The following is a 14,186-nucleotide window of genomic DNA, read 5'->3' as shown; positions in this document are numbered from 1 at the left end:
GCAGTATTTTTCCTACGTGGAATGTTAACTTCTGCACCATTTCAGTGCAGTAATGTGTCCATTCGAAATAAGTATTGTTGTAGTTCTATTATATGTTTATTACTTTGTAAATAAAAAAAACATTTTTTTTATATATTTTAAATTCAGTGCATTAATGCGATCTTAGTAAATTAGTGTTTGTAAAATGATTCTTTCATATCATGTTCACAGAAAAAAATGACGATCATTCCATTTGGGACCTGTGGAAGGTACATTAGCTTATTTGCTTCAGTTGTAAATATTTGTCATGTATTATTGTTTTTCTGACATATTCTTCATCCTGGAGGACCTCCTCACTACGGATCAAATGGAATGAAAGTAAATCTAATCTAATCAAACACTGAGCTATGCAAACTGAACAGGGAATACACTGAGACACAGCACAGCGTTAAATATGAAATACAGCAATATTTTGCAGAATTCTTCCAGAGGAAAACTCTGCAAAGAATGTGACTAATAGTCTCCTGCATGATGTGGCAAAAATCCTTATAGAGTCTACAGCTCAACATACATTTCAATGACAATGAGCTTCAGCTCAATGTGCACTGAGGGTGAATCCAGGATGAATGTCACATGGAACTGACAGTCTGCCAGGGAATTCTACCTAGAATTCTGGAACCTCCTGAGAGATATCTTTCTACAAATCACAAATGGAATATATGCCCCAGCACAGTTCCTCAAAGGTGAAATTGTCCTAATCCCAAAAAATTAAAATAAGTATGAAATCAAAAGTCTTTGGCCCATCACACTTCTAAACCATGACTAAAAAACTATAGCCCAATGATTTGCAGACATCTCAAGACGGTGCCAATCGCTTAGGGAAACGCAAGTCACTGAAGTGGAGTCCAGTTGAAAGACTTGTACCAAGCCACTGAGCCAAATGACATTATTATTATTATTATTATTATTATTATTATTATTACCTACCATTACATTTACACTTGCAATTGATTAAGACAATAAAGTGAATGTTCATCCATAGGAACTCATCACCGCTTTGCATTCAGGCGCATATATAAAGTTCTATTACAGTAAACAACAGGCATTTGAAGTAGATAGCTTCGTGTAGTCAGTCATAAGAATAATCCCAACTGTATGTAGACCATGCCCAAAGACATAATATTTAATTTTGAAGTAATGTTAACAATGTATATTAAGAATACTGATAAATATTATGGAGAGATAGTGACAGTACAAGAACACAAGTAGATGCTACTTGCAACTAAGAACAGTTTTAACTTTTTACTGTGGTTTTCCAAGACAATCACTCTACAATAAGAATCTTTGTCTGCGTATGAGTTTATTATAAACCTTTGCCTCTAATTCTTCTTTGTGTCTATGATTCCATTCAAAGTGATGATGGTATTAATGGTACATTCATTCAGTTCCAGCAATCATGGTTGAAGAAATTGATCATGACTTTAAATTGCAAAACAATTCTGGCATTTCCAGAATGAGATTTCCGCTCTGCATCAGAGTGTGCACTGATATGAAACTTCCTGGCAGATTAAAACTGTGTGCCTGACTGAGACTCGGGACCTTTTGTGGGCAAGTGCTCTACCAACTGAGCTACTCAAGCATGACTCACGCCCCGTCCTCACAGCTTCACTTCATTTTCATATCAGTTTCTTCAAGTTTCATATCAGTGTACACTCCGCTGCAGAGTGGAAATCTCATTCTGGAAACATCTCCCAGGCTGTGGCTAAGCCATGTCTCCACAATATCCTTTCTTTCAGGAGTGAAAGTTCTGCAAGGTTCGCAGGAGAGCTTCTGTAAAGTTTGGAAGGTAGGAGATGAGGTACTGGCAGAAGTGAAGCTGTGAGGACAAGGCGTGAGTCGTGCTTGGGTAGCTCAGTTCGAGTCTCGGTCAGGCACACAGTTTTAATCTGCCAGGAAGTTTCAATTCTGACATTTGTCTGGATTATTTACAGAAATCACGGTAAATGAGCAATATTATTCACATCAAACTCACTTCATGAATATTAAAAGCTGCAGCTGTGCTCAAAGGCAGTGACAACTTTCAGTCTGTGTTGGTTTAAGTTAGGAATTAGTTTCCAAGACAATGGAGTTGTGTGAGCTGTTAAACCAATTCAGCTGCCACACCTGTACCTGCAGGCATGTTCCAGGGAAGTTTATTGTGAGACAAACTGTTCATGTTGTATATTAATAACCTGTCACACGATACCAATAATAACCTCAGAAGTTTTGCAGATTATGCAGTTATCTTTGATGAAGTACTATCTGAAAAAAGGCTGCACAAATAGTCAGTCAAATGTCAACTAGAATTCAAAGTAGTGCACATGTTGGTAAGTTGAAACTTGCTGGCAGATTAAAACTGCTTGCCAAACCTGGTCTCAGACCTCAGACCTTTGCCTTTTGTGGGCACATGCTCTACCAAATGAGGTACCCTAGCATGAATCATGACCCCCCCTCCCCCCAAGCTTCATTTCTGCCAGTATCTCTGTGCTGCCTCCTAAAATTGCAAATGCTTTAAATGTACAGGAAAGTAAAACTGGGTGATCCACAAAATGAAAAAAATCCAGTTTAGTGTGATTATATTATCAATGAAACAATATTGGCATCAGTCAGTTCCGGTTGTAACAATTTGTGGGGTTATTAAATGAAATGATCACATAGGCACAATAACAGGTAAAACAGATGGTAAAATTCATTTCATTTGTAAGATACTGTGAAAATGCAATCAATCTGCAATGTAAACTCCTTACAAAACACGCCTTAGCCCCATCCTAAAATATTGCTTACGTGTGTGCGGCCCCCAGTGGAGAGGACTAACACGGGATATTGAACATATACAGATGCAGACAGCACAAATAGTCACTGGTTCATTTAACTCATAGGAGAGTTATAAAGTTTCAAAAACTACTGTTAAGTGCAGAACAAAGGAGTATACATCAGTCCCCTGAGAATCACTGCCTTAGAGAATGCAAAAATACTGTTAGGCTAATCACACTGCTCACAGAGGCATTTCAACAGCCATCCTTCCTGCACTCCATATGTGAATGAAATGGGAATGAACCCTAATGTGTGGTACAATGGACAGTACCTTCTGTCATGCACTTCACAGTGGTCTGCAGAGTATGAATGTAGGTGTAGATCTGAAACATACACTTTCATTTAGCTGTTTACAACAATTTGGCTTTCCACAGTTACTCTCATGTTTGACAAAATCTAATTTGTGCACACTGATTTTGCATACTGCAGATGAATTTTATAAGTCCTCATTTTCTTCCCAAGACAAGCTTTCTCACACTTTGTATTATTTCATTTCCTCCTTGGATGGCAAACCAAGACAACTATGCTGCTCAACAGAAGAAACAGTTTTACTGGAAGAAATTACTGCCAAAATAAAAGAATATCTTTTCATTTCAGGGTTTAACCCATTGGCATACAACTTTTTATTAACATTTTCACACAGGTCTACTCTTATTTTTGACAACTGCTGATGGTCTCTGTAGAAACATACTATATGTTATTTTACAGTCATTATTTTGTTATATATGGACATTATACTTTTCTAAGGAGGTAAAACAATTGTCCACGTGTTGAAAAATTTGCTTTGATCACATTTAAAGCAGGATTCTCAACATTTTCCTCTATCATATAACACACTTTATGTTCTAGTATGGGTTGGTTTTTTTTTTTTTTTTTTTTTTTTTTTTTAGTGAATTTTCTGCTTGACTTTTTCCTTGATCAGCCACTTGCATTTCTGTTGGGTTCTTCAAATACTAGCATCTATGTTACCTTCATTATTGGTGTTGCTAATGTGAGGGCTATTCCAAATATCCCACTTCTACTCATCAGTAATTGTCAGCAAAGTTGCTTTTGGTTCTTATAAGTTGCCTTCATTATTGTGTGCACTATCACTAATACCACTGTCACTAAAGGCAGTTTTCGTAAAATCACTGTTTTCAAAATCTATTTCTTCACCAAAATCATTTAACTCACTTTCTTCAAGCAACAGTCATATTCTTTCAGCTTCAGCTATAGATCAGATGTTACTGATGCGTTAAAAACAAAGCCAACTTTACCCCACAGTGAATGTCCACTCATGAAAATCACTGTCCTATTTCAACACATACAGCTTCTGCCATCTATTGACGGTGCGTGTGAACGAATGTCACAGCACCTGATAAAGCACTGCCCTGCTACAGTGGCCTGTTACAAGTTGGTTACACAGTGATGGAAACGTTCATCATTGTATATTAATACACGAGTACAATGATGGATGTAATCATCATTGTATATCAATGGGTTACAATGTTCTTATAGTCACTATAACTGACTGCTGGGATTTCCCCTCCAGAGTCGACACTGTGCTAGCCTCGCTCCTTAAGAAAGAAATGAGGTTGATATTGTGTGGGGATTCAATACAAACTTTTCTCCAGAGAAAAGGATGTTGAGGATTTATTTAAACCTTACAACTTGGTACAGACAGTACACTTTCCATCTAGAATTCAGAGAAACCAACAGTATGATCACAGACAGTATCATCATAGGTTTTGCTCTGGTTGATGGGTACAATATGAAAAAAACTAGTAATGGCCTGTTGGGTCATGATGCACAGATAATTATAATCCATGGGATCATGGCAAAGTCATATCCCAAAGTAGTAAATAAAAGATTTAGAGACACGAGTGCACCTGCAAGGCACAACTTTAAAGCCAGTCTCGAAGACTTAACTTGGCAAGAAGTCTACAATGCAGATGACTTAAACAACAAATATAACACATGTCTTCCAACCTGTATCACTTTCTTTAATTGCTCTTTCCTATTAAAAAACTTCGGGTGGATAAGCAGTAACAACAAGTGGCTGATTTAGATAACTAATCACATTAGAACACCACGTATGAGAAAATGGAGGCTGTATCATGACGTGAAGGACAGTCAGAGCACTGTAATGGAATTTTAACATGAAAAATTTATTTAATAATCACTTCTTGTCGACAGTCAGCAAGTTAAATCAAAATTTAATTGGGACAGGTAAATGTGTACGCTCTTAAAAGTTGGAGTTCACTGATGACTACATCACAAGCAGCTATAGGAAACAAGCAAAGGCAAAATTGCATCAATTATTACATCATTAAAGAGTAAAGACTCCCATGAGTATAATGAAACTTCAGTTAGGTTTATGAAGATCAGTCACCTGTGCAATGCGTCTTTCGCATAAGGTCAATTTCCTGACAGACTGAAATACTCATTAGTGAAACCATTTTGTAAACAGTGTGAAGGAGATAATGTAAACAATTACTGGCTAATTTCTTTTCTGCCAATGTTTTCAAAAGTTTTTCAAAAAGTAACGTATGACATAGTAGTGTCACATATCAAGACACATAATTTGCTCTCAGACTCTTAGTTTGGCTTCAAGAAAGGAGTAACCACAGAAACAAGCTATGGTATTTATTCTTTTGTGTGTGAGGTAGTAGCAGAGATAAATGATAGGTTGAAAACAATAGGTATTTTCTTTGTCTTAATACAATCATTTGTTTGAGTGGACCATACAATACTTTTGGATAAATGGGATATTGAGGTGCTGAGGAAAAGGCACAACAGTTGTTGGAAGGTAGGAAGCAGAAGGTCATCCTCCAATGTCAACAAGCAGTGAACAAGGTTTGAATCTGAGTGGGATCATGTAAAGTAGGGGGCGTCACATGTTTTTGTTCTGGACTAATTGCTCTTTTTAGTGTATATCAGAGATCTGCCACTAAACATGACAGACGACACAAGCGTTATTGTGAAAGAGAGGGAGCATAATATAAATTATGTAGCTAATGGAGTAGTCAGTAACATCAGCATGTGGCTTTCAGAGAACAACTACTAACACTTAACTGCAACAACACACAATACATACAGTTTCTGACATAGAACTCTTGTAAAACAGAAATTGTACTGTACAACGGTGATCAAACAATCAGTGAAGTCAACCATTTTAAATTCTTGGGACTGATGGTACATGGAGGGTGTTATTGTATCACATTAGAGATCTTGTGCTGAAACTGAATGCAGCTCCCTTCACTATAAGAATGATCTCCACTCTCTCTGACAATGAATCATAATGATTGTTTACTTTGCTTATTCTCTCTCTCTCTCTCTCTGTCTTTTTTTTGTTTGTTCAGAGACTGGTTTGATGCAGCTCTCCATGCTACTCTATCCTGTGCAAGCTTCTTCATTTCCCAGTACCTACAGCAACCTACATCCTTCTGAATCTGTTTAGCGTATTCATCTCTTGGTCTCCCTTTACGATTTTTACCCTCCACGTTTCCCTCCAATACTAAATTGGTGATCCCTTGATGTCTCAGATAATGCCCTACCAACCAATCCCTTTTTCTAGTCAAGTTGTGCCACAAACTCCTCTTCTCTCCAATTCTATTGAATACCTCCTCATTAGTTATGTGATCTACCCATCTAATCTTCAGCATTCTTCTGTAACACCACATTTCAAAAGCTTCTATTCTCTTCTTGTCCAAACTATTTATCGTCCATGTTTCACATCCAGACAAGACTACACTCCATACAAACACTTTCAGAAACAACTTCCTGACACTTAAATCTATACTCGATGTTAACAAATTTCTCTTCTGCAGAAACGCTTTCCTTGCCATTACCAGTCTACATTTTATATCTTCTCTACTTCGGCCATCATCAGTTATTTTGCTCCCCAAATAGCAAAACTCATTTACTACTTTAAGCATCTCATTTCCTAATCTAATTCCTGCAGCATCACCCAATTTAATTTGACTAAATTCCATTATCCTTGTTTTGCTTTTGTTGATGTTCATCTTATATCCTCCTTTCAAGACACTGTCCATTCTGTCCAGCTACTCTTCCAGGTCCTTTGCTGTATCTGACAGAATTACAATGTCATCGGCGAACCTCAAAGTTTTTATTTCTTCTCCATGGATTGTAATTACTACTCTGAATTTTTCTTTTGTTTCCTTTACTGCTTGCTCAATATACAGATTGAATAACATTGGGGATAGGCTACAACCCTGTCTCACTCCCTTCCCAACCACTGCTTCCTTTTCATGCCCCTTGACTCTTATAACTGCCATCTGGTTTCTGTACAAATTATAAATAGCCTTTTGTTCCCTGTATTTTACCCCTGCCACCTTTGGAATTTGAAAGAGAGTATTCCAGTCAATGTCATCAAAAGCTTTCTCTAAGTCCACAAACGCTAGAAATGTAGGTTTGCTTTTCCTTAAACTATTTTCTAAGATAAGTCGTAGGGTCAGTATTGCCTCATGTGTTCCAGCATTTCTACGGGATACAAACTGATCTTCCCCGAGGTCGGCTTCTACAAGTTTTTCCATTCGTCTGTAAAGAATTCACATTAGTATTTTGCAGCTGTGACTTATTAAACTGATAGTTCAGTAATTTTCACATTTGTCAACACCTGCTTTCTTTGGGATTGGAATTATTATATTCTTCTTGAAGTCTGGGGGTATTTCACCTGTCTCATACATCTTGCTCACTAGATGGTAGAGTTTTGTGAGGCCTGGCTCTCCCAAGGCTGTTAGTATTTCTAATGGAATGTTGTCTATTCCCGGGCCCTTGTTTCGACTTAGGTCTTTCAGTGCTCTGTCAAACTCTTCATGCAGTATCATATCTCCTATTTCATCGTCATCTACATTCTCTTCCATTTCTATAATATTGCCCTCAAGAACATCGCCCTTGTATAGACCCTCTGTATACACCTTCCACCTTTCTGCTTTCCCTTCTTTGCTTAGAACTGGGTCTCCATCTGAGCTCTTGATATTCATGCAAGTGCTTCTCTTTTCTCCAAAGGTCTCTTTAATTTTCCTGTAGGCAGTATCTATCTTACCCCTAGTGATAAGCACCTCTACATCCTTACATTTGTCCACTAGCCATCCCTGCTTAGCCATTTTGCACTTCCTGCCGATCTCATTATTTGAGATGTTTGTATGCCTTTTTGCCTGCTTCATTTACTGCATTTTTACATTTTCTCCTTTCATCAATTAAATTCAATATCTCTTCTGTTACCCAAGGATTTCTACTAGCCCTCGTCTTTTAACCTACTTGATCATCTGCCACCTTCCTATTTCGTCTCTCAAAGCTACCCATTCTTCTTCTACTGTATTTCTTTCCCCCATTCTTGTCAATCGTTCCCTAATACTTTCCCTGAAGCTCTCTGCAACCTCTGGTTCTTTCAGTTTATCCAGGTCCCATTACCTCAAATTCCCACCTTTTTGCAGTTTCTTCAGTTTTAATCTACAGTTCATAACTAATAGATTGTGGTCAGAGTCCACATCTGCCCCTGGAAATGTCTTACAATTTAAAACCTGGTTCCTGAATCTCCGTCTTACCATTATATAATCTGTCTGAGACTTTTCAGTATCTCCAGGCTTCGTCCATGTATACAACCTTCTTTTATGATTCTTGAACCAAGTGTTAGCTATGATTAAGTTATGCTCTGTGCAAAATTCTACCAGGCGGCTTCCTCTTTCATCCCTCAATCCCATTCCATATTCACCTACTACGTTTCCTTCTCTTCCTTTTCGTACTATCGAGTTCCAGCCACCCATTACAATTAAATTTTCATCTCCCTTCACTATCTGAATAATTTCTTTTATCTCATCAGACATTTTATCAATCTCTTCGTCATCTGCAGAGCTAGTTGGCATATAAACTTGTACTACTGTGGTAGGCATGGGCTTCATATCTATCTTGGCCACAATAATGCGTTCACTATGCTGTTTGTAGTAGCTTACCCGCATTCCTATTTTCCTGTTCATTATTAAACCTACTCCTGCATTACCCCTATTTGATTTTGTATTTATAACCCTGTATTCACCTGACCAAAAGTTCCTCCTGCCACTGAACTCCACCAATTCCCACTATATCTGACTTTAACCTATACATTTCCCTTTTCAAATTTTCTAACCTACCTGTCTGATTAAGGGATCTGACATTCCACGCTCCGATCCATAGAACGCTAGTTTTCTTTCTCCTGATAACGACGTCCTCCTGAGTAGTCCCCGCCCGGAGATCCGAATGAGGGACTATTTTACCTCCGGAATATTTTACCCAAGAGGACGCCATCATCATTTAACCACACAGTAAAGCTGCATGCCCTCGGGAAAAATTACGGCTGCAGTTTCCCCTTGCTTTCAGCCGTTTGCAGTACCAGTACTGCAAGGCCGTTTTGGTTAGTATTACAAGGCCAGATCAATCAATCATCCAGACTGTTGGCCCTGCAACTACTGAAAAGGCTGCTGCCCCTCTTCAGGAACCACATGTTTGTCTGGCCTCTCAACAGATACCCCTCTGTTGTGGTTGCACCTACAGTACGGCTATCTGTATCGCTGAGGCACGCAAGCCTCCCCACCAACTGCAAGGTCCATGCTTCATGGGGGGCTATTGTCTCATATGATGTTATATTTTGGGACAATTCTGTGCACTCAACAAGAATATTCTTAGCCCAGAAAAGGGCAGTCGGACTGATCTGCAGTGTCAGTTCATAAACTTCATGTAGGCTATTGTTCAGGTGTCTTGGACTGCTAACACTGTACACATATCCCATTATGGGATTGATAACACTTCCTTAAGCATTGTATAGAGAGGTGTGCACCATTCAGGAAGTTTTATTTTCGATAGGCTTCCAGCAGCACTGAATATATTGAGTGATAAAGGCCAAGTATTCAAATCTATGTTGCCAAACATGGTGGAATACAGAACTAACATAACAGCACACACAATTATATCCAAGATTTGTAACATATGGAATAAAAACACATATGTATGTTTACATCATTACACAATCTTCCCTTTCAGCACAATAAGTCGTACTATACAATATGTGTCCATGTTGGTATCGTGAGTTAACCTAGAAGTTGGCATGTCAATTTTTAAAATAAAAGTTATGTACACACAGGTTATTGTGCTGATTACAAGTGCTCACATTCATCCCCACTTTACAACTGACATATCCCAGTGTAAACATTCTAAGTGATGCGTGTACATCAGATGGTGCAGTACTTATGTATCCCTAAGAATTTTTACACTGGGATCTGTCAGTTGTACAGTGGTTATGAATGTAAGCACTTGTAACCAGTGCAATAAAATGCATGTACATAAAAGCTGTTATTTTAAAAAGTGACACCCCACCTTCTGGTATAGCTCATGATACCAACATGGACATACTTTGTATAGCACCACTTCCTGTACTGAAGGCAAAGATTGTGAAATGATATAAATATAGATATGTTTTTACTCCATGCATTGAAAATATTGGATATAATTGTAAGGGCTGTTATGTTAGTTGCTGGATCCTAGCATTTTAGGTTCCATCTTTTGCAGATCTGAAGATGGCAATAGAGAATTGCCAACACCAGTAATCTGTATGAATAAATGATTTTAGCGATGTTGGCAGCTGATTACAAGTGCTCACATTCATCCCCACTTTACAACTGGCATAGCCCAGTGTAAACATTCTAAGTGGTGCGTGTACATCAGATGGTGCAGTACTTATGTATCCTTAAGAATTTTTACACTGGGATCTGGCAGTTGTACAGTGGTTATAGATCACCTTCACATTGACAATGTCAGAAGTGTGTAGATTAAAAGTTATCAAAGCCTTGCTTTAAGGTAACTTACAAATTTCACCTAAGTGTGCAACATGTCCACTGTTTAACAACTGATAAAATAATTGCCTTAGTATAAGTGAACAGAACACAACAAAGCCTGAAAGTAAATGGGAATATTGTTTGAGATTTTTCAGACTGCTTTCATTTTGCTATTTCATTCACCACAGAACCATCACTCTTGTTTCTATATCAGTAATTACTGAATATTATAGACACACGACCATTGCACAACCAACCACCCAGGAACAACATAATTCTGCGACAAAAGTAGCACATTTACAGTTGATGACTTGGAAATCTGTGTAACCTCCCCCTCCCCCCTTTTAAATTAACGCTACAAAAAACTCACTACTCTCCTTCATACATTATGTTATAATAATCTTCAATGCACATATTTCTTTGATTGGAATCATTTATTTACAATAAAGTATATCATCAAACCAAGTGGATGAAGTGCTGTGTCATACCACATATTTCAAACATCAAAAAGAAAGTACATCATCAGTAGCAGAAATGCGCAGCATCACTTAAGGATTGTACAAATATCAAAAATTAAACTGACATTAAACAGATATAAACTTTTATTATTTCTTCTTTAATTTTGTGATTTTACACAATCATGAAATGCCTGGCACTGAAACAAACAAGTTTACAAATTATAGCCCATTTTTCAAAAAATGGGAATTTATTGCACATAATTCAATGTTTAAATGTTTATACAGTTCTACAAATTATTTACAAAATGTCAATATTAAGCTATTTAAATTCAAGCAGAATACAGACAATGTGAACCTGAATTATTCTTATTTTCTCTTTTTCTGGCGCACTAAGGGTCTCTTTAAAAAAAAAAAGATTTTAAAAAATAAACAACAGCACTTGCAGGGTTTGAACACATCTGCAAACACTATTCCCATTCCTTCATTACTCTCTCATAGTCTTCATCATCAATGAATGGTCGATCAATAGACCTGAAATAAAGAAAATGTCATAGTCAAAATATCTTAGAATTGCTTGTTTAGATTTCTTTGATACATCCAGCTTTCATTGGCAATAGCGATCATCACTCATAAGTTGCACTTGTCATGATTAAAATTCTAGATGGCAGGTAAAAAAATACGAATATTAGACAGGAAAAATGCACACAAGCAGCCCTGAAGAACGTTAACATTATTTCTTGAGAAGGAATATATGAAGAATGGAGCAGCAAATGTATGTATGAAAAGAATGGTGCAGTAGGGAATTGGGGGGGGGGGGGGGGGGTTGAGGAGGTTTGCATAACTGAAGACAACTGGAAATAGCGGAGGGAAAGGATTCACAGAACTATAAGAAAAGGAGAAGATTCTTTGAAATTATCAACTGTATAAATGGAAATAAAATAAAACAAGATAAATTGATAATTGGAAATGTGTATTATTTGCTGAGAGAGTTACCATCACATAATCTTTTCTGAATAACAACATGTTAGTGAAGGAGATAAGGTTATAGTTTAAAGATGGCATGAACATAACTGACAGTAGATGAATTGCTTCGACATTTTTCTTTAATCTGACCTGGTGGGTCTCCCAAACACTCTAACAGTACTCAAGAATTGATCATTCTAGCATTCTATATACTGTCTCCTTTATGGATGTTACACCTTCCCAAAATTCTGCCTATAAAACGAAATTGAGCATTTGGCTTCCCTACTATCGACCTGATGCGTTCATTCCATTTTATATCACTTTGCAGTGTTCTGCTTAGGTATTTAATAGAAAGTGACTGTGTCAAGCTGCACCCTACTAATGTTGCATCGAAACATTCTCCTACTCATCCTTACTAACTTACATTTTTTATTATTATTATTATTATTATTTACATTGGGAGCAAGATGCCATTCAACACACCAACTAGAAATTTTGTCTAAGTCATCATGTATATTCCTACAATCACTCAATGACAACGGCTTCCTATACACCACACACCCATCAGCAAATAGCCATAAATTGCTGCTCATCCTGTTGGTCAGGCCATTCCTGTACACAGAGAATATCACACTGCCTTGGGGCACTCCTGATGATACACTTGTCTCTGATGAACATTCGCCTTCAAGGACCACGTACTGGGTTCTATTACTTAAAAAGTCTTTGAGCCACTCACATATCTGGGAACCTAAACTGTATGCTTGTATCTTCGGCAAAAGTCTGCTGTAGGGCACCATGTCAAATGCGTTCTAGAAATCTTGCAACATGGAATCTGCCTGTTGCCCTCCCTCCATGGTTTGGAGGAAAACTTTTCCCTTTGCTTTCTTCTACTGCCACCCTAAACTGGTCAACGTGCGACTGGATAGAAGTCTTCGACCCACTTAGTGATTTTATGCATGACCAGAATTTACTTGGGTTCTTGGCCAGATCTTTCATTAAGGGCTACTGGTGGAAGCTGGTTATGCTTCACGCATTGAGCTTCTTAATATGAATGCATGAATTTCAACTAACATTTACCTGTCCACATTTGTGCTTTTTTTAACTGAGACAACAACAATGTTTGTCTCCACAGCATTTTCTGTGTATGATTGTTAAACTATGGAGGGTCCCTTCCATTCTTAATCCACTTACTTGGCACATATTCTCCAGAGTGTGATTTACAATCAGTTTAAACTTTGTCAATAATCCCTCTACATCCATCATACTTAAGCTAAATGGTATTTATTTATTGTCTAAGTGGGATGTTAACAACTGCTTATATGCTTTTCTAGCATGAACACCCTCCTGGCCTCCTTGATGGATTTATTAACTTTAGTAAGCATCATCACTACGGTGACATTATGATCACTAACCCATCTTTCTACACTGACACTGTCAGTAAGGTCAGATCTGTTTGTAACTACAAGGTCTAAAATATTCCCATTGTGTGTGTTATCTAACTAATTGTTCAGGGCAGTTTTTGGAAAATGTGTTCAGAAGTACATAAGAGTGTCTGTCCCTAGCTCCTGCAGTGGATCCACAGATGTTCCAGTCTATACTCAGTCAGTTAAAATCACCTCCAACTAATATTGTATGATATGGATATGTCTGCAATACGGGTTGTAGACTATTATGAATGACTGTCACAGCAGAATCGGGTGGCCAGTAAAAGCATCCAGTAATTAACTTGGTTTCACCTAGAACTTCCAGATAACTTCATTGTCACACTCAAATTTGCCCTACTAGAGACAATATTTTTGTCAACTGCAATGAACGCTTCCCCTCCTTTGGTATCTAATCTGTCTTTCTGATATACGTCCCATGAATCGCTAACTATCTCAGAGCTTTCTACTATGGGTTTCAGTCAGCGTTTGGTCCAAAGAAAAATTTGAGTGTGAGAAATTTCCTGCAAGACAGTAAATCCTGGAACTTTGTTACAACCACTTTGACAATTTACTGTTAAAATTTTGACAGTCGAAATGTCACTACTTTCTACACAATCTGATTTCACTCTCTGTGTTTTGACTGGTGAGATTGATCAGAAGAGCTCAAACTACCACGTAGCCTTACAAAAAAAAAAACACAA

General features: G+C 37.7%; 1 protein-coding gene across 2 annotated transcripts in view; it reads right to left on the bottom strand.

Moving 5' to 3' along the window:
• Window positions 1–11,219: 11,219 nt before the first annotated feature.
• The window catches only part of LOC126457972 (vacuolar protein sorting-associated protein 18 homolog), a 260,426-nt gene continuing 257,459 nt past the window's right edge, over window positions 11,220–14,186 (bottom strand). For both annotated transcript variants that reach the window (XM_050094731.1, XM_050094732.1), the window contains one exon: window positions 11,220–11,629. In XM_050094731.1, the coding sequence (XP_049950688.1) occupies window positions 11,566–11,629 (64 nt within the window). In that variant the 3' untranslated portion in view covers window positions 11,220–11,565. The remainder of the gene's footprint in view (window positions 11,630–14,186) is intronic.

The sequence above is a fragment of the Schistocerca serialis genome, chromosome 2 (genome assembly GCF_023864345.2).
Source record: "Schistocerca serialis cubense isolate TAMUIC-IGC-003099 chromosome 2, iqSchSeri2.2, whole genome shotgun sequence".
NCBI lineage: Eukaryota > Metazoa > Arthropoda > Insecta > Orthoptera > Acrididae > Schistocerca > Schistocerca serialis.
The sequence above is the reverse complement of the archived record's forward strand: the minus strand, read 5'-3'. Positions and strand labels throughout refer to the sequence as shown.